The sequence below is a fragment of the Telmatherina bonti genome (assembly GCF_933228915.1).
Source record: "Telmatherina bonti genome assembly, chromosome: 23".
Classification (NCBI taxonomy): Eukaryota; Metazoa; Chordata; class Actinopteri; order Atheriniformes; family Telmatherinidae; genus Telmatherina; species Telmatherina bonti.
In genome coordinates, this window is record NC_136632.1 from 11,356,881 (window position 1) to 11,384,036 (window position 27,156).

The 27,156-nt window shown below is 38.8% G+C and overlaps 1 protein-coding gene across 3 annotated transcripts in view; it reads right to left on the reverse strand.

Moving 5' to 3' along the window:
• LOC306773127 (protein PHTF2) overlaps window positions 1–27,156 on the reverse strand; it is a 45,547-nt gene that overhangs the window by 17,784 nt on the left and 607 nt on the right. For all 3 annotated transcript variants that reach the window (XM_079262862.1, XM_079262863.1, XM_079262861.1), the window contains exon 2: window positions 9,304–9,382. In XM_079262862.1, coding sequence (XP_079118988.1) covers window positions 9,304–9,348 — 45 coding nt within the window. In that variant the 5' untranslated portion in view covers window positions 9,349–9,382. The remainder of the gene's footprint in view (window positions 1–9,303; window positions 9,383–27,156) is intronic.

Sequence of the window (27,156 nt, forward strand, 5' to 3'; positions counted from 1 at the left end):
GCTGGGAGATAAAACTCCGGCTGCAGGGGCTTTTCAGACAGTGTGTGTTTTGGACACGGATGATCTGACCTCAGCAGATCAGCGCATTCATGTGAACCAGTACGTCTTCCAAGCCACCGAGTCTGGGTCGCCCCACGAGCTCACCAGTGGAAAGTCTGCATCTTTAATGAGACTTCATCAAAGATGGATGGAAAGAGGAGAGAGGTCGAAGACAAGGAAGAACGAACATGACAAGGCAGCGACAGAATGGACAGAAGGCTTTTTAGGGACAGAGAAAGTGTCTTTTTTCCAACTTCTAACTGGAACAAATTTTTCTCTTTCATCTAATAGACCAACAAGAAACAGTTCAAACTTAATAAATAAAATAGGGGGTTGAATTATTTTAAAGATATAATAAGATATAAATGAGCATCTCCATGTCCAAACTGATTTCTACTGCAGTCCTGACGTAGGTCGTTCCATCAATTACTGATGTCTACGTCAATTCTCATTAATCTCATTCGACCAAAGTAACCAAAGCTCTCAGAGAATTTCATCATGTTCAAACTTGTTCAATTCAATTTGTTTTGTTAGCGAGCAGCTGAGTGCAGCGAGGCTCCTCGTGCTCCCACAGTCCTCTAATCATCCAGCCGGACTAAACGAAAGCACTAAAACTTTAACTGAGACTTTCAGCTAAACCTCCGCCAACCCGAAGCAGTTCAACATTTTCCTCTTAGAAAAATATTTGTTTACAGGATCATTAAGATAACACATTTATCTTTAAGTTATATTAGTGTGTAAATTATTCTAACTCCTTACCAGGTCACAGATAAGGTTAACTTACCTACCTGCACCACCCAACCTGCTAAAATATGCCTTAAGCAACCACCTGAGCTCAATCTAACAGTTTACCTTTACTGCAGCTGTAAAAATATTGATTTCACCAATCATCTAAAGTGGAGTATTTTTTGTTTCCCACATGCAGGACCAGGACAAGTTTCAGCACCTTAAATGATGTGAAAATGGAGAAGCCGAGGTTTGTTCCTTCAGTCAAAACCTCCACTGATCCCAAATTACATGTGTTTCATGTAAACAATACAATCTTGTGCAAATGGTGGCGTGAAGTGTTTTCTGCCACTCGACACAAGTGATTCATCAGAGATACAGCAGGAATTTTAATAGTCTGCTACAGGCAGAACTGGCCGTCTGTGACACTTTCCACACCAGGTCTGAACGTTGTTACTGCTTTGGTCACTTTTATTTATCCTAATTAAACCAAGTACAATGAGACACAACACTTTTCATCCTCCAGAGTTCCTCTCAATGTTTTTGGTGACGTAACCTGCCTGATATTTTCTCTTTAGGTAGCTGAACTCCTCCTCATAGGGGATCAGAGATGCCAACACTCAAGCGTGGATGATAATAACATCACTGCCACTGATTCTACACTAGTTACTACTGGTGTTGCTGATGTTATTTCATCAACACAAACCACTTATACATAGACATATGGGAGTTCAAATCTAGATCGGAATTGCTATATTAATCCTAAGCGAATGCTATATGTTAAATTCTTAGTAGAAAACTTAAAAAAACAGGAACTGACCAGCTTCTTACTAGTATCTATTTATATATTAGACTAAAGCTACAATTAAATAAAAGCTCCACTGATATTATATGTGAAATATTTAAGTAGAATCATGCAATGCAAACAATTTACTGAAGCAAAACCTAAGTGTTGTGTTTTCTTACAAGCTTTAAATACAAGCTTCCTTAAAGATGAAGACGATGTTCAGTTTGTCTGCTGGGGATTCGTTTCAGATGCTTTTTATAATACTTTCACTTCTCCCTTTTTGTTCCCGCTTTCTTTTTTTATTCCTTTGTCTTTTTCCACCCTTTTCCTCTGCTTTGTCTCTTTCTGGTCCAGTCCTGCAGTTTCACGCAGTAATGGCAAAAAACATGTTTATGATTTAAATAATAAAGAATAAAACGTAAGAATGAAGGGGCGCTTCGTATCCAACAGGCTCCTCTTGTTACTGGTAAATTTGTTCAGTACAACACGGCAGTCAGAGCATCACTTTGTGGTCAGGATGCTGGACAGAACAAGTTTTAAAAAAAAACAAAAACCTAACAACAGCGGTGGGCATGCTACAACATATGTCTCAATAACTCGTCATGTGTTTGGTGTCGTCTCAGTCTGATGATGTTTGAACAGGATGAAGAAGACTCTAAACACAAGTCGTCACTGAAACCACAACATCTAGTGGTTCAGACAGGTTTTTTTTCTAGTTAATCATCTTGTTGGAAAACAACCTGTTGTGCAATAAAAACATAAACATCAAAATGTTGTACATGTGCTTTCCAGAGTTCAGAGAAGGCTGAATATGCCTTACTGTCTGTGAGCAGCGTGTGTGCTGGATCGACCTATTTAGTGGATGCTTTAGTGAAGTTGCCTGCAACGTTCTTAATCACGTCTATTTTGTCTTTAGAGGAAATTTATGTAACTAAAACAAGTGTTTGTCTTTTTCAGCAGCTTTAAGACGCTTAACCACTCAAACCCAACCATAATTAAATAGCTCATGACAAAATTAACATTATTTCTCATTAGTTAAAATAAGTTTAGTTTGATCTCTGATAGATTTAGCATGTAGCATTTGGCCTGAGGGCCGTTTTTCCACAGAAACAATAAAACACAGAAAGATCAGATATATTCTGAGTAGAAGAGGACAGCTGGAGGGCAAACATGACCAGACTGCTGAGCTGGAATTTAAAGGAGTGTGGATAAGAGGGAAAGACGCCACAGAAAACACACACTCACATAAATCCATTACACCATGCAGTCACGGGGTAGGTGAGATATGGTGGAGAGGAATTAACGGCACTGCAAGTCCTCTTATCTCCACACACACTTATCCTTACATCACTATCTAGTTACCTCGTTGGCTCCTCTTAAATAAATGCTGCTTTTTTTTTTTTTTTATAACCAAACACGTAATCATTGAGCCGACGCCGGCATAGCGCTTTAGTTTTACCTTCATCATTCTGCTGTTTAAGTCTAAAAATAAACACATATAAAACACAAACTTTAACACGAATCAGATTAACATGTTTTGATGTGAGAGTTTGCACCATTTTCACCCAATAAAAAAAGAAATCACAGATTTGATTTGATGGGCAGCTGGAGGTCGAACAGCAGAGGAGGTGGCAATGCCAAGTGTGCTGCAGCAGCAATGCTGGTGTCACCATGACGACGGATGGAGGGAAGATCAAGGAGGAGGAGGAGGGGGTTACATAACTGCTGCAACATACACACACACACACACACACACACACAGGTTTACAGAGAAATGGAGACGTTTGCGTGTCGACAAACCCAAGACTTTACAAATTAACACAACCAATCGATTATAATGGTAACATGAAGACCAGAGTCATCAGGCTGATAGAGACGAAAGCAGAGATACAATAAAAGCACCGTCTTTTGAAACGCACCTCTGCTCTGATTGATATTTTATACTAGTCGTGAATTGATGATACTAAAAAGAGAGGCGGTGCTGGCAAACCAAAGAGAAGGAGCTCTGCAGCAAACAGTCCTCCAGCTCGTCATGCAGCTTTATGTGTGTGTTCATGCAAGTAACTTTATACACACAAAGTATTTTATTTGAAAACAATATCGCAAATCTTAAAATATTTCAACAAGGAACTTAACAAGTGATTATTTAAAATGATTATCATTTTTCTTCATCAGAAAGTAAGATGGCAAATAAATCTACAGAAAGACGACATCTTGTAGAAATCAAGAGATATATTAAACTACAAGACTTTACATATTATTTACCGTTTATTCACACTTATTAACATATCATATTGGAGGTGGAGGTTTGGGGATTGATGAATAAAACAATTCTAAATGCAATAGTTCTTTTACAAAAACCGAGCCGTACAATTATCAATAAAGCGGACTATTATGCACATGCTCACGTTTTAATCCCGTTTTAAAATTCTGTGATTTGGTATGTGATAAGATAATTCAAATACTGTATCAAGCCAAATCAAAGCCCCTTCCAGCCAGCACACAAAGCGTTTATTTTTGTCTCGAGACACAAAGTGTGATCTCAGATGCGTACATTTACAGTTCCAAAGGTCAAAAAACAAAGACCCAATATATTAATGAGGACTTTATTGGTCAGTTTAACAAAATGCAAAGTAAAAAATAAAGTACCTACTTTTTTAGGATTATTTACCATTTATTACCATGTGATATGTCAATTTTTTTTTTGTTATGGTGCAATCTGCTTTTTGGTGTCCATTAAGGGGCAGAAGACAAAAATCAGAGCATCTTCGACAGGATTCTGAGCAAAGTTTGTACCATAACGTGACGCCAAATGTCTCAGAAACTGTGTCACGCCATGCTGTGTTGCTATGGGTAATTAGAGATGTAAATCTGTTGTTGGGGCGTCACTACGGAATAAAGCTGAGAGGGATTTAGGAACTTGTGGTACATTTTTGGTTTTCTAAAGGATGGTTTATGAGGTGATTTTTGAGGGTTACAAGAGTTTGTGAATTGTTTGCGTAATGATTTTGTATTTATTCAACGATTTTGCTTCATGATTCGTCCATTTAACTTTATGACACACTTTTGTGTTTGTTTTTCTTTCTTTCTGTAAAAATATATAAATGTTGACAGGTAGCTTAATTAGTTAAATATTTCAGGCTTAATTTTTAGCATGATGATTCAGCTTTTGCCCTTTCAGTCACTATATAATGTTTATACTAGTTTAAACACATTTGTTGTTTATTATGTACCTGAATAAACTTAAAGTTAAATAATGATGCTGCCTTTGAGATTTAGAAACTAGTGATGTGCATTTTTTTTTTTTAATTTCACACCGAAAAAGTGTAATAAAAAAACATTTTTAGCTCTGCAGTTTATCGAAATAAGGTGTGTGAATTCTTGTAACTCCACTTTGTATTAATAGAGTGGCTCTACACTTAATTCCTTGAGTTTGCACCAGAAATATCCACATGAATACTAAATGTGTAGTTAATGAAAGTCTGATGTCTAAGTGTTACCGTTCTCTTCCTACTTCCTTCTCATCTGAAAACCAGTCACTGTGAGCCTGACTGGGATGAAAAATCTATCAGCTGTCTGTAAGAACAGGTATGATCAGATACAGGTCAATGAAAACAGAAACAAATAAAAAAAAAAATAAATAAATAAAAAACAGCTTCTTTGCGAAAGCGTAAAGTGTAGAATGACAATAAAGGTTTATTCTTTTCTATTTTTATTCTACTTATTTAAACAAGTGTTAAGTTTTGGTTCGCCTCAGCAGGCTCACAAGGTTACCTCCAGCTCGGTGTGGTAATAGAAACAGATTAAGGACCTCCTTAATTCACCTCCTGAAGCTCTGTAACCGATTTGATAATCAATTCATGCGATCTGAATAATTCAGTTCAGTTATGAAAGTCTGAGTCCAGGTTTAGGAGGCTGTTGTTCTACAGTCAGCTATTGCTGAGTGTGTCTCTTCATAGGACACGTCCGAGTTAAAATTTAATGTTTCCAGAAGGATAAATATATAACTGCTTTCCACACAACTGGTAGAAAACCAGTTTTAAATAATGATTCCCACAATCTTCAACATGTTCATCTGATTAGATATACTTCCTTTAGTCATTCATTTTTTGTAAATAATTTAAAAATATCAGAAAACATGTGAAGACGTTAGGAAAAAGGAATGGAAAGAAAGTAGTGGACAGAAACTTTGCCTGGGCCGTGTTTAACATGTTCGTCTGGTGTTTTTGCAACTATCATAGAGAGGCTGTTTGTGTAAGGTCTATTCTCAACTCAGACAAGTGTGTCGTGTGTGTGTGTGTGTGTGTGTCAGATGACACACACGGAGGACTTTTGCGCAGTGAATAAATTTAGCTTTGTAGCAGTTTTAGCAGCAAATGAAAATGAAAATGCATCGTTGAATAAGCTGACTTCTACAATCAGAATCTGATGCAGTGAAAATGATTCATATGAGCAACGTCTGTGTGTTTTCTGACTATGACCCCGGTTTGTGAGACAGCCCTGAGAGAGGGCTCTCTTTGTCTGGTAGTTGTATTTGCATTTCCCGTGATTTGTCATGTGTGGATGGAAAGAAAAATAAACGAGCACCACTGGTGTGTGTATTGTGTTTGCGAGCCCTTATCCACTAAATCTATAAATGCTTTCCATGCTTTAAATATAAATGTCCTCCACCGTCCCAGTGCATTCACTGGGAACCTTCACTTGGGAGCCTTTGACCTTCTGGTCTCAGCTACATACCAAAAGCTGCGTCACATCTTAAAATACACTCTAAAGCTCCACACAAACAAACCATAAGCTAAGCATGTCACCGTCAGTCATGGAGAACGCATTTATGCCAAAATGCTCATAATAAAACAAAATAATCTCCACGAGAAGCTGACTACTGCTTTGTTTTTGGTCGTTTCAAACATGTCAGGCATAAAAAGCAAATCCGTCTGGCGCCCTGCAGATATAGGCGATGTGGTTTCATGCGATGTCGCTGCAATATGGGCTCAGCATCGCAGTGTGGTGAGAAACACAGCCTTTACACAAACACAGCAGGGTCTATTTGCAGCCCGAGTCCAGACACAGAAGAGTCAGAAATACATTGTCACTCATTGCCTGCAGGGTGGAGGAGGCTGGAGAGCTTGTCAGAGTAAATCTGCAGCTACTGACATCTACTCAGCTTGAAACATGTCACTCATATTTATTGGGTTACAAGTTAAAATCTACTGCAGGACTTTGGATTTGGACACCACACACACTGTGAGAGGACTTCCTGGTTGTGCTTGTGATGCACTCACTGGCAGGAAGGGTTTTGTGGTGCAGTTGCACCAGTTTTCATTAAGCAGTGGAAAATATATTTCAACCTGATACTTGGGTGAAGCAGTTTGTTTATAGGGTTCACAGAATTAAAAGGAAGACATCTGAATAATTCAACGATGGCATGTCTCTGCAGACACTGTCTGCCGGCGACTGTGGGAGGTTTGGCTTTCTGTGTTTATTCATGTAACTTAGACTTGTTAAAACTGGAGCATAAAAAGAAAGGAAATTGGACATTTAGCTATAAGAACTTTAAAAATTCGTCCAAAACAGCTTCAGACTACGGGACCTTCTGTCTACATCACTGAAAATCCAAAACACAAGGCGCTCCATGTTCCTAGATAGAGTCATATGAACCCATCTGCTCCTATTTTTAATTTCAAAATGTGAAAATCCATCTGATATATGCGGCATATGATGCAAGCTGCTGTCAACTAAAGGTGTGTTTACTTGTCAGAGTGATCAGTTAATCACATCAGTAAAGCTAAATAAAGAGCCAATTCCAAAAACTGATGGGTCAATTTTTTAATCCTGCCTGCAATGACTTGAGCAGCGCCTTTATCATAAATATGCCGTCACTTATATAAGCCTAGGTGACTATAAACTTGTTTCTTCACCATATGAGGTTTGCAAAGAGCCACAGATTCAAGGTTTACTGAATATGAAGAGATATTTTTAGACTTAGAAGAGACGTTAGTGGACATACAAATGTAGCGGTGTGAAGAAATGGGGGCAAATATTTAATAGCAAGACAATGAAAACTCATATCCAGCAGAAAAGTGGAAACATGCTCATTATTCCGCTTCATCTACCCTCATGTGAAGATGTTCACATGAGCGTGGTAAAGATGGGGAGGAATCAACTTGGCCAGAGGACAGGTGTGAAAAAGGTTTATTCACAGATGACTCAGAGGTCAGAGGTGATGCCTCCCGCCCAGACTAGTTTAGTCTGACATAAACACATTTTAAGATATCAAGCCTAATCTCCATGTTTTCTGTTTTAATCCAACCTGGGAGATTAAGTAGTTTTAAAAGTGGAAATCAACTTTAATTACATTTATACTAAAGAAGTAAATTAAACTAAATAAGAGGGAAAATTGTGACATTTTTCTTCCTGATACATGTCATGTTCGGTGTAATCAGAAATCATGTTCCCACCTGACATCTGCCAGGTGGGAACATGATTTCAGAGACGGACAGATAAAAGGCCCAGACAGAGAGAGATGTGTTGTAGCGGGAGCAGTAACGGCAGAGCCGAGACCGATGAGACTGTAACAACAGACATGCAGAAAAGGTTTGTCAGGGCAGAAGAGAGTGTAACCTGAGCGCTGCAGGAAGAGCAGTGCTGGAGACCAGTGGAGGATCTGATATCTGATACGATGGAACAAACGGACACACAACACCAGGCTGGTGCCGGCTATCCAAACCCAGCAACGGTCTGAACCCGTCGCGGCCGCTGACAAGCAGAGGAAGGTCAACGCCAAACCGCTGCTGTACCAGCAGCCTCCCACCACACCAGAAACATCTTCAGCTTCTCATTTTCTAACCAACTAAAATATATCAAGCAAAAATAACTTTCATTTGCAATCAGATTTAATTCTTTATATCTAAAATTTAGTAACAGAACCTGCCAGATTTTTTCTGTTTTTTTGGTGAAGACATTTGAAACCAGACTTTTCATAATAAACAACAGTACGGGGCTGGCACGACGGCAGATTTTCCACATAAATGATGCTGGTTAAAGCTATTTTTTCATCCATCTTCAGTATCTGAGCCTGTAAAAAGAATTGCCATCAGACCACTGATCACAAGCTAATACAGCAACATATATTTGAAGCTTTTCATCATTTTCTTTAACTAAATAATAAAAAAAGATGAGTAAACAATCTGAAAAAATACAGGACAAAAAACTGTTTTGACTTCATCAGCTATGATTACAGTATTGCTATTTTTCTGCTTTTTCAGCATAATTATATGATTACCAGCAGACAATGCTTATTTCAGCAGCACCTTTAAAATAAGTTTTGAAAAAGCCACAAAGAGCAACAGAAACAAAATTAATTAAAAAAACTGAATAATAATCAAACAAGTTGTAATGCAAGTATGAAGGGGAGATGATGTTAGCTTTAGCTAAATATAACCCTCATTTCCCTCCAGCCGAGTACAATCTGATGGTTCACCACAAATTATTATTTACAAAAACCAGATAATAATAATATATTTGTTTTTAATTTCCCTTTAGGGATTAATACTTTTTTTTCCTATTTTCATTCATTCATTAAAAGCCAGAGACGACATGCAGTGAATTTAAACACTTCTGAATAAATGAACATCACAGCACAATAAAGTCTATTTTGTCCTTTCAGATTATGCATTTGCTAGAAAAACACACAAAACAAAAGCAGTGTCATTGCAATTTTCTGTTTCAGTGAAAACAAGACTTGATCTTACCTTTTTCTGGTACCACACCACAGCATCTTTTACTTTGGAAGCCATTTACATTTCCTTCTCCCGCCTAGGGCATCTTAGTCTGGAACAAAGTGAAGAGGAGCAGCGTGAGTGGCGGAGTGACGGAGAACCAGAAAGGAGGACTGAAGACTACACCTGGCTGGAGAGGTGTGTCTTCACATCGACAGAGGAAGGAGAGTGAACACACACACACACACTCCTCATTCACGTATTTGATTTCTGTTCCAGCAGCTCTGACAGATTTCTACTTCTACGCCTAAAACCAAGTCTGAAGGTGTAAATTTCTCCTCCAATGTGTTCTCATGATGCAGAAATGTCAAAAACACAAAAGCTCCACATGACTTTCAGTCAATAAGTTTATTTACTTTTACACGTTGTCTCCATGGTAACCAGCTTACCATTGTAAACAAAGTCTCTGTAAACCTTTCAGGATAATTTTAACCCCTTTGTTTCTGCTGATTCATATTCTAACAACCACAACACTTAACAGAAACACCTGAGAGGGTGGGTTTCACTGGGCGTTACCGCCCACAAGCACACTGTAATAACGTTATAATGTGTTGAAGTTAATGTGTGAATTCCTCATTATTAGATTCTTATTGTGTGAAACACTTCGACACAGGTTAGTCACTGCAGATCTGTCCATACAGACTGGAAACAATGGAAACCATGTTGCCTAGCGGCACTTAGTTCCAACAAAGCGAACAAACAAGTGGTACATGCAAAGTGCACGCCATATTTCCTGTGTTTACTCAGAGCAAAATTACAATAAAGAGGCTAAAAGAAAAGAATTATTTTCCCAAAATGCTAATGCCAATGGCTGCATGAAGTGATGGGATCGTGGGGCTGATGAGTGTTGCATGTTAAAGAGCTGCTGCCGGTCCCCTTCACTCCGCTTGCGGTTAACTAACTGCATGAGAGTCTCATACTGCTGATAAAAAATGACCACTTCCCTCAAAGATTATTCTCTTTTTAATCAGCTTGACATTTCCGGCTCGGCTTGCAAAGCAACTCATTTTGGGGATGCCTCTTTAAGTGAGTGGAGGTGGAAGGAGGAGATGTGGTTAATAAGAGCCTGTAAAAGTGGTTAGCCGCTCTCCTTCCTTTTTTTCCCCTCAGTCTAAAACCTTCCTCATCAGCCTTTAAGTCTTTGTAATTTGTTTTCTATTTCTCTGTTATGTAAGTGTGAAGGAGTCCTACTGAGTGAGCAGGAGGCGCTGAGGGCATCGGATCCAGGCCAGGCTGGGAAGAGATCTGGGTTTATTTCAGGGGAAAAAATGACTTAATCCAGCAAATGGTGGTGAAACCGTTTATCGTCTTATCAGAATTCTGATGATCTTAGCTATTCCCCTCCTCTGTTCTCCTGACATGTCTCAACTTTATTTACAAGTGGAGTGAAGACATCCTGCTTTGCATGTGAAAGCTTGTCTCTGCTACCGGCGTTGGTGAACAGGACCATCAGCACTTTCATTTCCAGGCTTCAGAAGCAGCTCAATGAGCATCTGCTCTCAAAGGAACACCTGACTGTTTATCATCAACGGCTTCGTGGCTTATTAGTGAAATACCCAAACCACAACAGGCAGTTTTCCATCGATGAAGAAGTCAACTCTTCAAACGGAATACGTGTGTGTGTGTGTGTGTGTGTGTGTGTGCATCAACGTTTTTATGTTCAAAGCTGAGATGGGATGAGTCCAAGTTCACTGCATCAAATATGTGATACTGTCAAGCTCATAAATGAGGAAAGAGAGAAAATGTTCAACTCTACCCGTCTGAAGGATTTTATGTCAAACGGAGCTGCTGCACACACACACACACACACCACGCCAGCTGACTCATGCACAAAAGAAGCAGTTCCTGTGCATCTAAAGGCTGAATGCAAGCTGCAAGTATAACTGAAGAGCACGTATGAGTGTATTATTGTGTAAGTGTGCATGCAGATTTGTGTTTCTGTGCCTCTGTGTGTTTCAAGCAAAACTTCACTTTCATTCTCGCCTTTCTAAAAAAAAACAACTATTTTTTGTCTCTTTAATACTTGTGCAATAACATGCTTGTAAGTTAAATTTTAATGAGGGAGAAGAAAGACAAAGCAAGCAAAATGTGTCTGATTGTTGAGACAGAAGTGTCAAAGCCAGATGTTTATCACCCTTATTATTTTTATGCTAAGAGACAGAAACTAGAAATTAGTGAGCGTTCATGTTTAAGCAGAAGGGGAGGGGGCTGGCTGCTCTGTATGTGCATGTATTAGATTAGATTAGATTAGATTCAACTTTATTGTCATGACACATGTAAAACTACAATGCAACAAAAAGCAGTTGGCATCTAACCAGAGTGCAATAAGCAACAAGTGCAAAGTATATATTATCTGCAGTATGTACAAGTATTTTACAGCTGTGGCATTAGGTGATGTGAGGTGAGGTGGTGTCACAGTATTCTGAGTACTGTGAGCATTAAATACAGATGGGTATGGGCTTTAAATATACATCCAGTGTTGGCAAAAGCTATTAACATAATTACAGATGGTATGTACAGGTCTTATAGCTATGTATGTGTGACTGCATGTGAGAGATAAGAGTGTGTTTATTTTACTGTGTGACATATTATTTTAATATGCATAAATTGTTTTTATCATGTAAAGCACTTTGTGTTGCCTTTAGCAGGAAAATCGCTTTATGAATAAGGTTTGATTTTATGCTTTGCAAACTGAAAGACATTTAATGGCTTCACAATTAAAACTGAAGTGAAAAGATGCTGTTGATGTGATGTTAGAGAAAGAAATGAATAAATTAAAAAAATAAAAATAAAAAGCAGGTGGGCGCATGTAGAATGAAATATACATTTTACATCATTTACATCACCTACTACAACACAGATGAAACCTCAAAATGTGTAAATGCTCATATTAAGGTGTTTAAAAGTCAGAATAGTCTTGTTTTATCCTTTACTATTAGACTGCTATAATTTGACATTTTTGAATAAATCAGGACCAGATCATTTTTTAAACTAATCATTCAAGTTCTCCTGGTCTTTTAATCATCATATTTTTCTATGATGGGAAGAAAAGCTTAATGAATTTATTTATATTTTACGATGTTTAAATATAAATGTAATCTTCTTTAAATACTCACAGTAGACATATTCATTCATTCACACACATTTATACAGCTCTTCCTTGTTCATACGTATCATGTTTTATATGTTTTATGCTCTCTTATCCCAGCAGTGGTGAAGCAGAGCTCAGTGTTTTTCCGAAGGACACTTTTGACATGTGGTGTGGGGAAGCTGGGTATCGAACCACCAACCGCTCAATGGCAGGCGACCACTGTTCCTCCTGACCTACAGCCTCCAAAGTGACGGGACTTTGTAATTGTGAAACTCGTGTCTGTAAGTTGCAAGACAACTTGTGTAGATTAAAGTTGGGTAATAAGGAATATTTTCCTACAGACCAACAACAGTCATCATTTGACTTCAGAAATATTTGCAATGTATTTGCAGGCGTTGTGCTGGATCTCCTAAAAAATACTTTGAGCCAATGTAATTATAGTTATTTAAAAAATAAACCACAAATTAAGATAATCTTTGTTTTTATGACAGAAAAAAACAACATGAAGGAGATACTACGCTGAATTCTCAAGACGCTAAACCATTAAATCTGTAAAAGAAAAGAAAAATAATCCTTCAACAAGACTTTAATGAAAACAAGAGTAACAACCAGAGGAAAAAAAAACTGACAAGAGCCTTTTGTTGTCCCATTTGTTCATACTGGACTTGAACCAACAAACGATCCCATTATTCACTACCAGAAACAGACTGGAGACAATCTCATTTTTCTTCTCCAGTTTTTCCCCAAAATTAAAACTTCAGATAAAAAGAAAGTGTCCAGAAAAACTTACACCATCGACACACCGAGTTTTTGCTGTGTAACGATATAATAATCATTTGTGCGACGGCATCCCTGAAGTCAGCGATAAAAATAATCTGTCAAACTCTGCAAATACAAAACAAACACATAAATCCAGACAGTCCATTGAGAGAGAAAACACCCCATAATTACTTCGGTCTTTCATAAACAAAAGTGTCTTTTCTTTTTAACCCTTTCAGACCACAAATCCTCCTTGTGCCGTTGCAGTTTCTGTAATAAGAAAAAACAAGGAAATCTTCCTTGTTCAAAGCCTTGAAAACCCGTCATCATGACTCACCACGATGCAAACACCAATTCACACAGGTGTAAATACAAACATGGTGGTTTCCATTTTGGCAACAGAATCCAGACAGCAAACACACTCAGAGCTGTTATACTTACATGGTCACAAGAAGCAGAATTCAAGAAAACAACTTTTCCCTACATTTTAACTTCGTCTCTACTGTTCACTGAGCTTTAAACAATAAATCTAGCAGCAAACGCCTGTTAAGAAGCTAATTAAACCGACAAACACACACCGCTACAATGCTCCTTAAGAAATGAACGCTTTAGATATCACACACATGCAGACAGGCTCACACAGTCAGCACCCTGGAGGCTTACCAAATCTGTCTGACCAGAGGTCTGATCTGACCCATTTACACAGAGCAGTCAGGTTGGACAGCGTGCCTTATGTAGGCCACGGTTTGTACGAGGACACTGGTGCTACTGGCATGACTTCACACACATGCAAGCTTAACGAAAAGAAAGTAAAGACCACACTATGAAAGGTTGCTAAGAATAAAGTTGCAATTTAAGAATATTAGTAACTAGTTATTATTATCATCCATCTTTCAGGCATCTCCACATGAAGTACTTTCAGTTTACCACCCCATATATAAAGGTTGGAAATCTTCATTTATTTGGATTTTTTATGTTAAATATTACGTTTTGATAGCCACTGTGAGGGTTCTGCAGCATTTAATAGTTACGTTACTCAAGCTTGGCATTGGATTTTTGCTCAGCTTTACAACGTGCACATATGGGATAACAGACAATAATAGGAAGGGTCAATGTGGATATAATCACGTATACTGGGTCTAATTTTAACTTGCATCAATATAAACTTGTCAAAACCTCGGACACATTAATTTGTTTTAAATGTTAGGAGTATGAGGCATTTTATATATTACAATACATGTTTATAAGGAACAAAGCAGCTACTTGCTGTCAATGTTAACGGGAGAGTCGCCAGACTACGTCAACATGTAGCTCTTAGGCCTGTGTATTGGCAAGAATCTGCCGACATGACATGTATCACAATACAGGCCACCAATACGATATATTGCGATATATCAGGATACTATTAGCAAGACAATTTATTGCTAGAAGTAAACACTGAATACTGTTGCATGCTTGACATCAACTTACAGAATAACAGGATCTACACTGTAGAATAAATAAAACTGATCTTTATCTACAAGATGAATAAAGAAATTAAAATAGGCCTCATTCGGTTGTTTGCTAAAAATCGATACAGTACTTTTAAATATCGATATGTCACAAAATATTGCAATATTTTGATATATCAATATTTTCTTACACCCTTATATTCAGATCAGCCATCAGAAGTTGACGGTAGCTGCTGCAAGTCAGGATGTTAAATGTAAATGAGTAAATACTTCAAATGTCGAAATTTTGTCAGCAACGGTAAAGACAGCCCCCAGTACGGTCTGTACCTCAGTTCCTGTACGTATTTTATATATAAAGAGATCATTTCGCCTACGGGGAAAGATGCACACACACAGCGTCCTGTGAAGTAGCAAAATCAAATACTGAAAAACCGCGGGACAGAGAGGATGACGAACTGAACGGAGTACCGTTGCATCCTGAGTGACAACACAACTAAAACAAGTTGATCTTTTCCTCTCAGAGGATTGCATTGTTTTCCCTGTGGTGGATACCACAAGTAACCATCACGCAGTCCAGGACTAAATTTAACGTGTCTTATAAACACACTCATACAAACAAATCAAATCAATTCAGTCCAGCGACCAACAAACCAGCACAGATAAGCAACCAGGAGTGTGGCGTTTAGAAATATGTGGATTTTTATTTCTGCAAGTTGCGTGTGATGAAGAGAACCGTTTCATTACATAATGATTTAATATCACTTTAAAATGTTACATAATTGTTACACAATCAGCCACCAGCTGACTTTTAAATCTCATCACTTCTTTCTGTGGATGAAAAGTTTTGTTTTTTCCTCATTTTTCATCTCATATTATCATCAGTGATTCTCCACAGTTCCAGATTGTTAAAGCTCCCACTGGTGATGCTCAGACATTATCCTCCTCCTACTCATTTTTTAAAAAGGTGTAATGTTTATTTTACTCTAACATTTTTTTTTACTATTATGGAGGTTTCCTTTAGATTGTTTTATTATAGATGCACCCCGCCTCTTCTGAATTAAAGTGTTTTCTACAAACATCCAAAAGAAATCACTGCAAAACTTAGTGAAATATAACCATCATCCCAAATAAGCCATAAAACAATAACCACACAGCAGAGCGACGGATTTAATCACCGTTTGCCTGATTTGCCACCTCTGTTAATCACTGACTCCAGTTTTGTTATGAACTAAGCTCTATAGATTTGGGTCTCACTTCTCTTCAGATGAATATATCTCCAGCATAAAGTGTTTGACTTGAGAGTTTGATGCTACCTAAACTATTTATTATTCATCAAACCTTAAAAGCTGACCCAGTTTCTCTGACCGCATCCTGAGATTAGCATAGCATAGGAAAAACAGTTTCAGGTAATCTGATGCAGTGTAGGTTTCCTCAACCTTGTGACGTGTAACCGTGCACGGCGTCTCATCCACCCGTCCAAATGCAACAACATCCAAGTTCATTACATGAAGGTTAATTTTAAGCTTCGGTTACTCAAGTTCAGTTTAATAATGAAAGATTAAAGGAAATGTTTAATCTTCACGAGTAGAAAATGATGGAAAGTTAACATAAAGTAAACTGACCCCAGTTATTTCAAAATCTGATCATAATTTGCAATTTAAACGTAAAAAAAGATGTTTTAACTTTGGACAAAGTGTCCAAAGTTAATATGTCACAAAGTGTTGCGTTCTTGACCTGTCCTTTGGCCCACATATTAAGCAGGTTACTAAAACAGCCTTCTTTCATTTACGTAATATAGCCAAAATTAGGGACATTCTGTCTCGGAGTGATGCAGAAAAACTGGTTCACGCTTTTGTTACTTCGAGACTAGATTACTGTAACTCTCTATTACTGGGCTGTCCTAAATATGCCCTGAAAACTCTTCAGCTGATCCAGAATTCTGCAGCCAGAGTCCTGACCAGAACCAGCATGAGAGATCATATTTCTCCAGTTTTAGCCTCTCTTCATTGGCTGCCTGTTGAATCTAGAATAGAATTTAAAATCCTTCTCCTTACATATAAAGCCCTCCACAACCAGGCACCACTATATATCAAAGACCTCATTGTTCCTTATATACCAAGTAGAGTACTTCGTTCGCAGACTGCAGGCTTACTTGTGGTTCCTAGAGTCTCAAAGAGCCGAGCAGGAGGCAGAGCCTTTGGTTATCAGGCCCCTCTCTTATGGAATAAGCTCCCAGTTAGTGTTAGGGAAGCAGACACCCTCCCCACCTTTAAGACTAGGCTGAAGACTTATCTTTTTGATAAGTCCTATAGCTAGGGATGGTTAGCATCCCTTAATTATGCTGCTATTGGTTTAGACTGCTGAGGGACATTTCCTGATACACTGAGCTTCTTTCTTTTTCTCTTTATCTCTTTCTTTTACCCCCCCCCCCCCCCCCATAACAGTGTTGCATCATTAACATGTATGTCTCCTGTCTCAGCAGGTCTCCCTGGCCGGGAGTAGCAGTTCCTGTTGTCTGTTGTCTTTCTGTCCTCTTCCCCCCACACAGCAGAGGCAGATGGCTGCCTGTCCTGAGCCGGGTTCTGCCAGAGGTTTTCTTCCTGTTAAAAGGGAGTTTTTTTCCTTCCCACTGTTGCCAGTGTGCTTGCTCAGGATGGGAGATAGAGTTGGACTCAACTCAATCTGTTGGTTTCCTTATATAGGCTGTTATGAATTGGCCTTCATTATGTTTTCCCCTCTGTCTGTAAGGCGTCTTGAGATGGCATTGCCGTGATTTGACGCTATATAAATAAAGTTGAATTGAATTCTTTCAAATAAAAAAAAGAAAGCTAGACTGTAGGACTTATCCCAGTAAGAAGCCTGGTTTTCCACTCACTTTGCTGGAAATAAAATTGACAACCATCTCATGTGTCTTTGGAATGTCTCGTGATAACTTGAGCCCAGCGGGAGACCTCGTTCGTGAGCCTGGTAACTCGTGATCTGTAACACTAGCTGCTCTCCTATCTGCTCCATATTTCATGAAGAGAGCAGGTCACCCTCGGCGCTGGGTGAGGGGGCACATGTGCCTCATAGTAACTGTTTGAGTGTGTTAGCAGCACGCCTACAGGAAACATGAGGCCGCTCAATAGACGATGAAAGGTCAAAGGACAGGGATTTGGAGAGAGCTTGAGAAACAAGGTGTTTGTGATCGTGTTTTTTCATCATGTGGGGTGATCCCCTGACCATCTCAAGTAACTCTAAACAACCCACATTTAACTTCTACACTCACATTTCAGCAAGCAGCCACCATGAATTAAAAAGAAATTGTGTTGTTGCCTTTTGTGCTGCTACAGATGAAGCAGGACTCCAGGAATGGAGGGAACCCACATTCCATATTTAATCAGCCCTCCTGCACAACCTGCAACATTTCGCTCTAAAACTGGCCAGACATCCCAAGCAGGGACAGAGCAGAAACATGGAAAGGTGATGTTGCACAGTGGTAAGAACCAACACAACAAGTCAAACAGGAGGACCTCATCCTGAACAAAGGAAAGAACAAAGCAAAGGATTCAGTGAGACGAAGCATTTCAAGTATTTCCATTCAGAATTAAAAAAGTATAACTACCTAGTAAGCTAAATATCTAAATTATGAGGCAGAATACTTGATACATCTCAAAGATGAAAATCTATCGAAGCTCGAACAAAGAATCTGCTGAAAATGTGATTTAAGTCACCTTTAATACGGTAAGTAGCTCACTTGGCCAACAAACCTTGAAGAAACCGATGTCAGACAAAGGCTTGGCATGGAAGCAATAATTAAGGAAAAACACCCAGTTTAATTAGTACTCGTCACTACAAAAGTATGCAGAACAGCATAACTTCACACCACACACTGAGCCTGTTCACATTCACACCCTGATTCTGATCATAAACCTATTTATCGGACTGTGACGATATGCTTTTGTCTCGATTCAATTTGATACGACTTTTTGGATGGTGATTCGTTTTAAATTATGATTCTCACGATTCTTCAATATTGCTGATGTTTGTAGACTAAAAACAAGCAAAAAAATGTACAAAACTTTTTTTGCTCGTCATTTTTCTTAATTTTAGTTCGGAAATAACAACACAGTAGCCAGACCATCATTATGCTGCTATAATGCCCAAGAAGACAAGTAAAAAGATCAATAATAGCAATGAAAATGACAAAAAATTTATATTGGATTATTCTTATTTGAAGAAAAAAAAAGAAAAGATTTTAAAATTGTGAAGCAAATAATTCCGATTTTTTGCGATTCAATTTCCCACCTCTACTATTTATTTTATTTACTATTTATTTATTGAGAAACACTGGACTAAGCGGTTAAGAAAATGACTGATGCCTGATTTCTCCAAGTACCCCAGTGTCTTCATACATGTAGCCCATATCACTGATTCATTTCATCTCTTAATATTTATTCATTCATTCATTTTCCGAACCGCTTATTCCAATTCAGGGTCGCGGGGAAGCTGGAGCCTATCCCAGCCGGCTGTGGGCGACAGGCCTCTTAATATTTAGCATCTGCAAAAAAAAAAACCAGAAGTAATGCAATCACAACATGAGTGGAGCACAAAAGAAAAACTTGATGGTGTGCAGCAGCATGAAATCTGAGTATAAATTAATCAGTCCATTCACCTAGATGCTATTTTGCAGGCTCCCACATTAGCAGCTAATGCTAAGAGTACAGGTGTTTTTACATCACTACGCTCTGCAAAAATAAGCCTGATAATGAATGACAAAATGTGGACAAGGGTTCTTTGATTATCACGATTAAGAAGTGCAAGAAAACATTATTGTTTTACTGGTCATGTAAACGGCCTCAATGAAAGGAGCTAAAGACCACGCTGGACTCCCGTTAACTGATAAGAGTCTACGCTCACCTCACTGCAACCAGAAAACGTAAAAGAAAGACTTTGATTAATCTAAACATTTATCTTTATTGCAACTTTTAGATGACTGGTACACTATTCGGTGTAAATAGCACGATGGCATGAATCATCCATACTTGTTTCAACAATTCTGGCTTTCATTAATGTTTTTGGCACACCTTGTTGCAGTCTTTGCATCATTTTAGTACTTCAGAGCCAGAGTCTGCCATCTTCTCATGCTAGTGTTAGCAATCCCAAACATCAGATCACCTCAGGCTGTATTCTGGAGCATGACAGGGTTCATTGTGCTCTGCTTTCTCTAAATTTCAAGTGGGGAAAAAACCTAATAGGAGAACTCCTCATATATATATATATATATATATATATATATATATATATATATATATATATATATATATATATATATATATATATATATATATATATATATATATATATATATATATATATATATATATATATATACACACACACACTATTCACAAAAAGTTAGGGATATTCAGCTTTTGGGTGAAATTTCACAACAAGCCTAAAATGCATTCAAACCTGTACAGGTGAACTTAATGTGATTTTCTCTAAGCTTTTAAATGCACATGTCCATCTGTTAAATGTTTCAATAAATTTTGCACAAGTTGCTGTTCTCTAACAAGGAGCTTAACGGCAAAAATCACAGCAGGTGTGTGATCCTTGAATTGACCAATAAATGTCCTGGTTCAATTAGAGCTGGTGTTTAAACAGTTGTCCTCATCATGCTGTTCACATTTTGACATCATGAGACCAAGACGACACCTAACAATGGAACAACAGTCCCTTGCCATTGCGATGCTTCAAACAGGATGTTCTCAGACAGAAGTGGCCACTGAGCTTGGAGTGTCACAGAGTGTCATCAGCAGGTTGCAACAGAGATATGGAGAGACTGGAAGAGTCACAGAAAGGCCTAGAAGTGGACGTCCTTTGGCCACATCCCGTGCTGATGACCGCTACATTGTGAACACTGCCCTGAGAAACCGGATGATGAATGTCACTCAACTCCAGGCACGTTTAAGAGATGTGAGAGGCACCCAAGTGTCACGTCAGACCATTCGAAACCGTTTACATCAGCGTGGTCTGCGTGCTAGACGACCTGCACGGGTACCTGACCACACCACCAGGGACAGGCATCATCGTCTTGCATGGGCCAGGGAGCATTTACGCTGGACGAGGAACCAGTGGGCCTCAGTGCTGTTCTCTGATGAAAGTCGATTCACACTGAGCAGAAATGATGGCCGGCAACGATGTTGGAGACGTCAGGGAGAGCGCTATGCATCAGCCACTGTTGTCACCAGGCCAGCTTTTGGTGGTGGCGGTGTTACAGTGTGGGCAGGGGTGTCCACTTGGTACAGAACTGCCCTACACTTTGTGAATGGTACAGTGACAAGCCCATACTACCTGAATAACATCATTAATCCAGTGATTGTGCCCCTACATGAACAGCACAGGCCTAATTTCATCTTCATGGACAACAATGCTCCGGCTCATCGAGGCCGCATCATCAGGGAACGGCTGTTGGAGACTGGTGTACCTCAAATGGAATGGCCTGCACTCTCTCCAGACCTGAATCCCATTGAAAACCTGTGGGATCAGCTGAGCCGTCGTGTAGAGGCTCGAAACCCTGCACCCCAGAACCTCAATGACCTGAGGGCTGCCCTTCAAGAAGAGTGGGATGCCATGCCTCAGCAGACAATAAGTTGCCTTGTGAACAGCATGAGACGTCGTTGTCAAGCTGTAATTGATGCTCAAGGGCACATGACGAGATACTGAGACGTTCAAACTTTTTGTGGTGGTGTAACTACCATTGTTGTTACCTTTTGTGTTGAATGAATTTTTTGAGATGAGGAAATCAGTAGTGCATCCTTCTACTTAAATGTCTTACTTTTATGATACTATATCATTGTAGCATGAACATGAACATTTTCCATAAATTTCACCTGAAAGCCAAATATCCCTAACTTTTTGTGAGTAGTGTATATTATATATATATATATATATATATATATATATATATATATATATATAGTGTGTATGTGTGTGTGTGTGTGTGTATAAAATCACCGAGGACCAAAGCGGGAAATGTGTTCAGGATCTTCTCAGGAAGGAAGAGACATCCCGCCTTTTATCATCATGGTCATGAAAAGTGAGATTTTACACCAGCTTACACAGCATTCTGCAGTCCCTCATTCAGCCTTGTTTCTGCTGTGGGTCACTCATTTTGAGGACTACATATTAATGTATTGCTGAATCACACTAATATTAGAAGTAGTTATTGCTTGGCAGAGAGAGAGAAGGCTGGTGTAAGCAGGCAGGTGGATGTCGCGGCTAAGGTTGGCATTTTCATAGATCCTCATTCAGTGAATGAGGAAGAAGAGGCAGTCATAGCCTTACCCAATTTACCAAATGCACCTGATCAACCTGTCCGATGACAGGTTTGGGCATCTAATTATGTCATTTCCATGAATGGTGACACTAACTAGACAGAAATGAAGGCAGATGCTACTGCTACTATTACATTATTGAGTTTTGTCTGGGTTTAACTACTTTGCAGGCAACTATGATCAAAACAACACACATTTTGCAAAGACTTTATCAACACTAAAGTAAATAATTCATATTTATCAAATAATCTAAACAGACCGTCTTTAGTTTCACTAGTCTGTTTGCACAAGTTAAGGCAACATGTTACATTTGACTAGTGCGCCTTTGTTCAATATTTTCATCAAATTTAAAAAATCATAAAAAAGAAATTGCAAAGAATTTGGTTTTGGCATAAAGTCAAAGTAGAGTGATAGAAACACTTCAAGACATTTAATTGGACAGGAAACCAGTAACCGCAGATGAACTGAAACCTACAAAAAGCAAACTGCTGCTGCTGACTGTAGAGCAGCTGCAGTCTAGTCTGCATGCATGCATGCACACACCCATCCACACTTATAAAAAAAAAAAAAAAAAAAAAAGCCTTGTCTGCGTCTGATGAGTTCCTCTAAGAGGAAGTATAGCTTCTATTCACAGTCTCAATTTTTTCCATCTGTCTGTTTCTTTCAGGCAGAAGTTTTCACATGAACTGCTGCCAGAGCAGAAACTAGCATGTCCGTGTGCATGTGTGTGTGTGTGTGTGCCTAAGTGCATTGTGTTTAGCCGTTTGCAGCCCACCAACTCAAACTCCAACGCTGTTTTTGTTTGTCTGCTGCATGCTTCAACACCTCCCTTTCTGTTGCTGCAGCAGGGGCGTCAGCTGATAATGTTTACACATATGTATACACACACACACACACACACACACACACACACACACACACACACACACACACACACACACACACACACACACACACACACACACACACACACACACACGGCTCACCTCTGGCCTGGCCGTGCAGCTGAGGAGAGTTTCGTCCTTACTCTAGATTATGGCAGAAGCTGGACATTTGGGAAACAAAGGAAGCTCAGATGTTGTTTGGACTCGGCCGATCACATTTGAGATTCAAACTAGTGATGCAGTGTGTGTGTGTGTGTGTGTGTGTGTGTGTGTGTGTGTGTGTGTGTGTGTGTGTGTGTGTGTGTGTGTGTGTGTGTGTCACGCTGGGGAAACCTGACAAGCCAAAAACAGGTTCTTAAATTTGTTTAGACGTAACATGACTTTAAATTTAACCCAGCTTGCGTCAGTCTTCAGCTGAGGATGCAACCAAATGGCTCTAAACAGTACAGATTACCGAGAGAGACCAGAGGACCTGAGTGTTCAGCCCATGAATGTTGATTGTTCAGCGACTCAGGAGACCAACAACCATATCATCATCATCATCATCATCATCATCATAATCTCCCTCTTTCATCATCTTAAATGTCTCCAGCGTGTCATCTTTATGATCATGTTAAAACTCATAGCAGCACCTTGCTAATGAAATTCAACACTGCAGGTAAACTGTAACACAAAGCTCTTCAGGCTGTGTTTGAAGATTTTAGAGGCGGTGCTCCCCAGAAAATAAAACTGGTTACATGTAGTGTGAAGCCCATTATTATAATGAGTCATTTTAAAGTGACAACTTAAAAAGACGGTTCACTACATCTCAGACACAAATACAGGAAGTTTGATGATGAATACAATGAATTTAAGCAACAGACTGAAAACTGCCAAAAAAAAAATAGCTGAGTGTTTGAAGGTCTCAAATACACAAAGTATATCTGCTTTGCAAAGATGATTTGTGATCATTTTCATGATGAGACGTCTCATCAGTGAGACCAAACACAGCACTTCCCCCACACTCCCTCAGCCATGGCAGGCCGCTGCGATTATATTGTTAATGCCACGCCTTCAAAATGCAGACAAATAAATTATTTCACATGGACATCAATTTATTATTGAACCTGCATTGCCGCCTCCAGAAGCGCAGCAGCAGAAGGCTACTCTGGCATCCACTCTGCAAGTGAACACAACATGCAGAGAGCAGTGACAGGAAGAGAGATGGGGCCTGATTTAACTTCATTAGTTAAGCCCACAAGCAAGGTGGGCTTCAGGAGCATTGAACAAACTTATAAATATATGGAGTCTGGAGAGAGGAAAGGTAGCTGCTAATATGTTGCTTTATATTTTATATATTTTATCAGGCAGGTGCAAAAGACGACAAGTTGTTGAAGAACCTTTCTGTTTGAGTCCAGTGGGTTGTACCAGGGAAACACTAAAACAGTTTGAGTCGTCTGGTTTAGGTGTTGAATATTCATGATTTGAATCCATTGATTTGATGTGATCAAGTTAAACAATCAATCAATCTGGGAAACCAGTTCATATGCAGTAAAAAAAAACCTAATAATGTGATTTCCTTCTGGGAGCTGTAGCTTATAAACACTTCTGCTTAAATGCATTAAATATCTTAAGCCCGTTTCCACAGAGCGCTTTGGTTCAGATGCTTTAGACTGGTCCAGTTGAGCGTTTCCACTTCAAGTCGTCCAGCACTGTGCATGCAGGGTTTAAACCAATGCTTAGCGTGGTTACATACTAGTGCAACATTAACATGATCAACATGGAAAACAAAAAAACAAACTACAGCTTGGAAAGTTTTCAGTTCCAGATCCAAGCAGACCTTACTGTTGTTTATAAGCATCTCTTTCTTCTGCCTGCTTCTATCAACATTAATAAAAGCAATTTATCATAATCAAGGTTTTAAAAATTGCTCACTTCACCACACAAATGTACCAAAGAAAATCAGCCTGAAGCTCGTTCATTTAACCAGGATTTATGAACGGGTGCAGACGACAACGCTTCCAGACCCACCTCAACCTGAATCAGAGTAATTAAGCTCATGATGTCTGATGTCACCAAAATTGCCACATTTAGAAGACTAATGGTTATAACTGAGCTGGCAGGGGCATGAGTCTGGTGAAGATTTGTTTGAAGTGGAGTGGGCCAAGATGTGCTGTGCCAGAGTAAATAAAACATGAGTTCTATGCTTTGTCTGGTTCCCAGGCTATGCATTGAACACAATACACCAGAACGCCTCAGTATTACTGCAGTGCAGTCGGGTTGATAACACAGAACATGTCTTTTGGCTGGTTGTATAATTGTGTTTATTATACCAGTACCCTACAGGCCACTGTGCTGCAGCTGTAACATAAAATGATATGACAGACTATTGTGTGATGTAACTAAACCTCAGCTGGTGATGTAAGCCGCCCTGCATGCTGATGCAAGCTGGACAACAACAACACACCCTACAATGCATCATCATTCATCGTGCATTTAAGAGCTCCTGAGTAGAGATGGAAAGAAAAAGAGACAGGTGCAGAGGAAAGAGATGAGGGATAACAGAATGGAGGCTTAAATGTCACATCTGCATACCGACATGGTCACTCAAGTCAACCTCAAGCATGCAAAAAAAAAAAAAAAAAGAGTTCACAAGAGTTCACAATTCTCAGTCTGACATGTAGTCCCTGAACACAGCAGTGGTGCTGCAAAGCCTCCCCGACTGACAAGTGCTACTGACTTAGCAGGTGATCAGCCTGAAAGGCAGTCACTGTGTGAAGTCCCATCACTGGGTGTGTGTGTGTGTGTGTAAAAAGAGCGGGCAAGGACAGTGCCAGAAAAATCACATCTGTAGACAGCAGCTGAGTGTAACCTTGTATTTGTGACACCACCAAGGTGATATTTATCTCTCATCAGTCAACATGTGATAAACACACGACTGCCTCTGCAAAGTACCACAACTCATAGTGTGGGGTTGATGCACAGCTTATTTCCATTGTTGAAGATGCTTCATCTGTGAGGTTATTTAAAAAAATACCACAAATAACTAATACCAAAATAACACAATGGACTGGGGAATAAAAAAAAAGAAATAAAAATGTAGAGGCCCCATCATTATTGCAACAAGTCAGTGATACTCCCCAAGTTTTATGTCTGAAAACAGTTACGCACATACATTTCCTCACAACACAGCGCTGCTGCAGAAATCTAAAATCAAGACATACATGCTTGAACATAGACAAAAACAACAAGGAAAATTCTTGGCCAGGGTTCAAATACAGCAGCTGCCATCGTAAAAAAAAAAAAAAAAAAAAAAAATAAATCTGCAGCTGATCACTTTTGCTGCCAATATTGCTTTAATATCTGGCTTGGCATCTAAAACATGACCTGATCTGTTTCATGATATATCAGGGTATTTAAAATCCAGATGTTCTGCAAGAGCTATCACTTGAAAAGCAGACAAAAAGAGATCTTAAAAACACATGTGGGTTAAAACCAGCTCTGTCTCCAAGGGGAAAAGGGTTAATCTAGGAAAATCTGGTGTTATACACAGTGACTAGATGGTAAACATGTTGGAAAATCACACTGAGTCAAGATAGGTGAAGGATACCAACCCTGATATGATAAATATAGAACAGATTAGATCAGATGATTAGCTCACAGATTAAAGAAACTGAACCACATGGGATTAGTTGATTAATAGATAATTATGTAACTATTTTAGAATTTGATTATCTAACTTACTTTGATACAAAATATTTCACATCAACATTGCACTGCTCCTTAAATATACTTAAATATTCACCAAAATATTTGTAGTTATGCTGATCTTTATCAAAGATAAAGAGTTGACTCATAGGGACAATTTAGGTAAAAGAAAACGTACTCAAACTAAGCAATAATGTAGTTTAAAAAGCCAAAACTACCAAGTCGTCACCCAGAAATTATTTCCAAACCATCATGATTATGTAAAATACAGTAATACAATTAAAGGTGGAGTATGTAAGATTTTCAATATTTTCAAAATAAATTAAATAAAATAACTACAATCATAATTAGATAGTTTTTTTTTTTAAACATGTGGGTTCCAGTCTGTCCATATTTGATGTGTTATTAAATTACAAGTTTAATTAATGACAAAGACCCTTCTTAAATGTTTGCCTACCAGTAAAAAAAAAAAGTGCCTTCTGTCATTAATTAAACTTGTAATTTAATAACGCATCAAATATGGACAGACTGGAACCTACATGTTTTTTTGTTTTTAAAAAAAAAAGTGATTTAAGTTATTTGATTAGTTAATTTATTTTGAAAATATTGAAAATCTTACATACTCCACCTTTAAA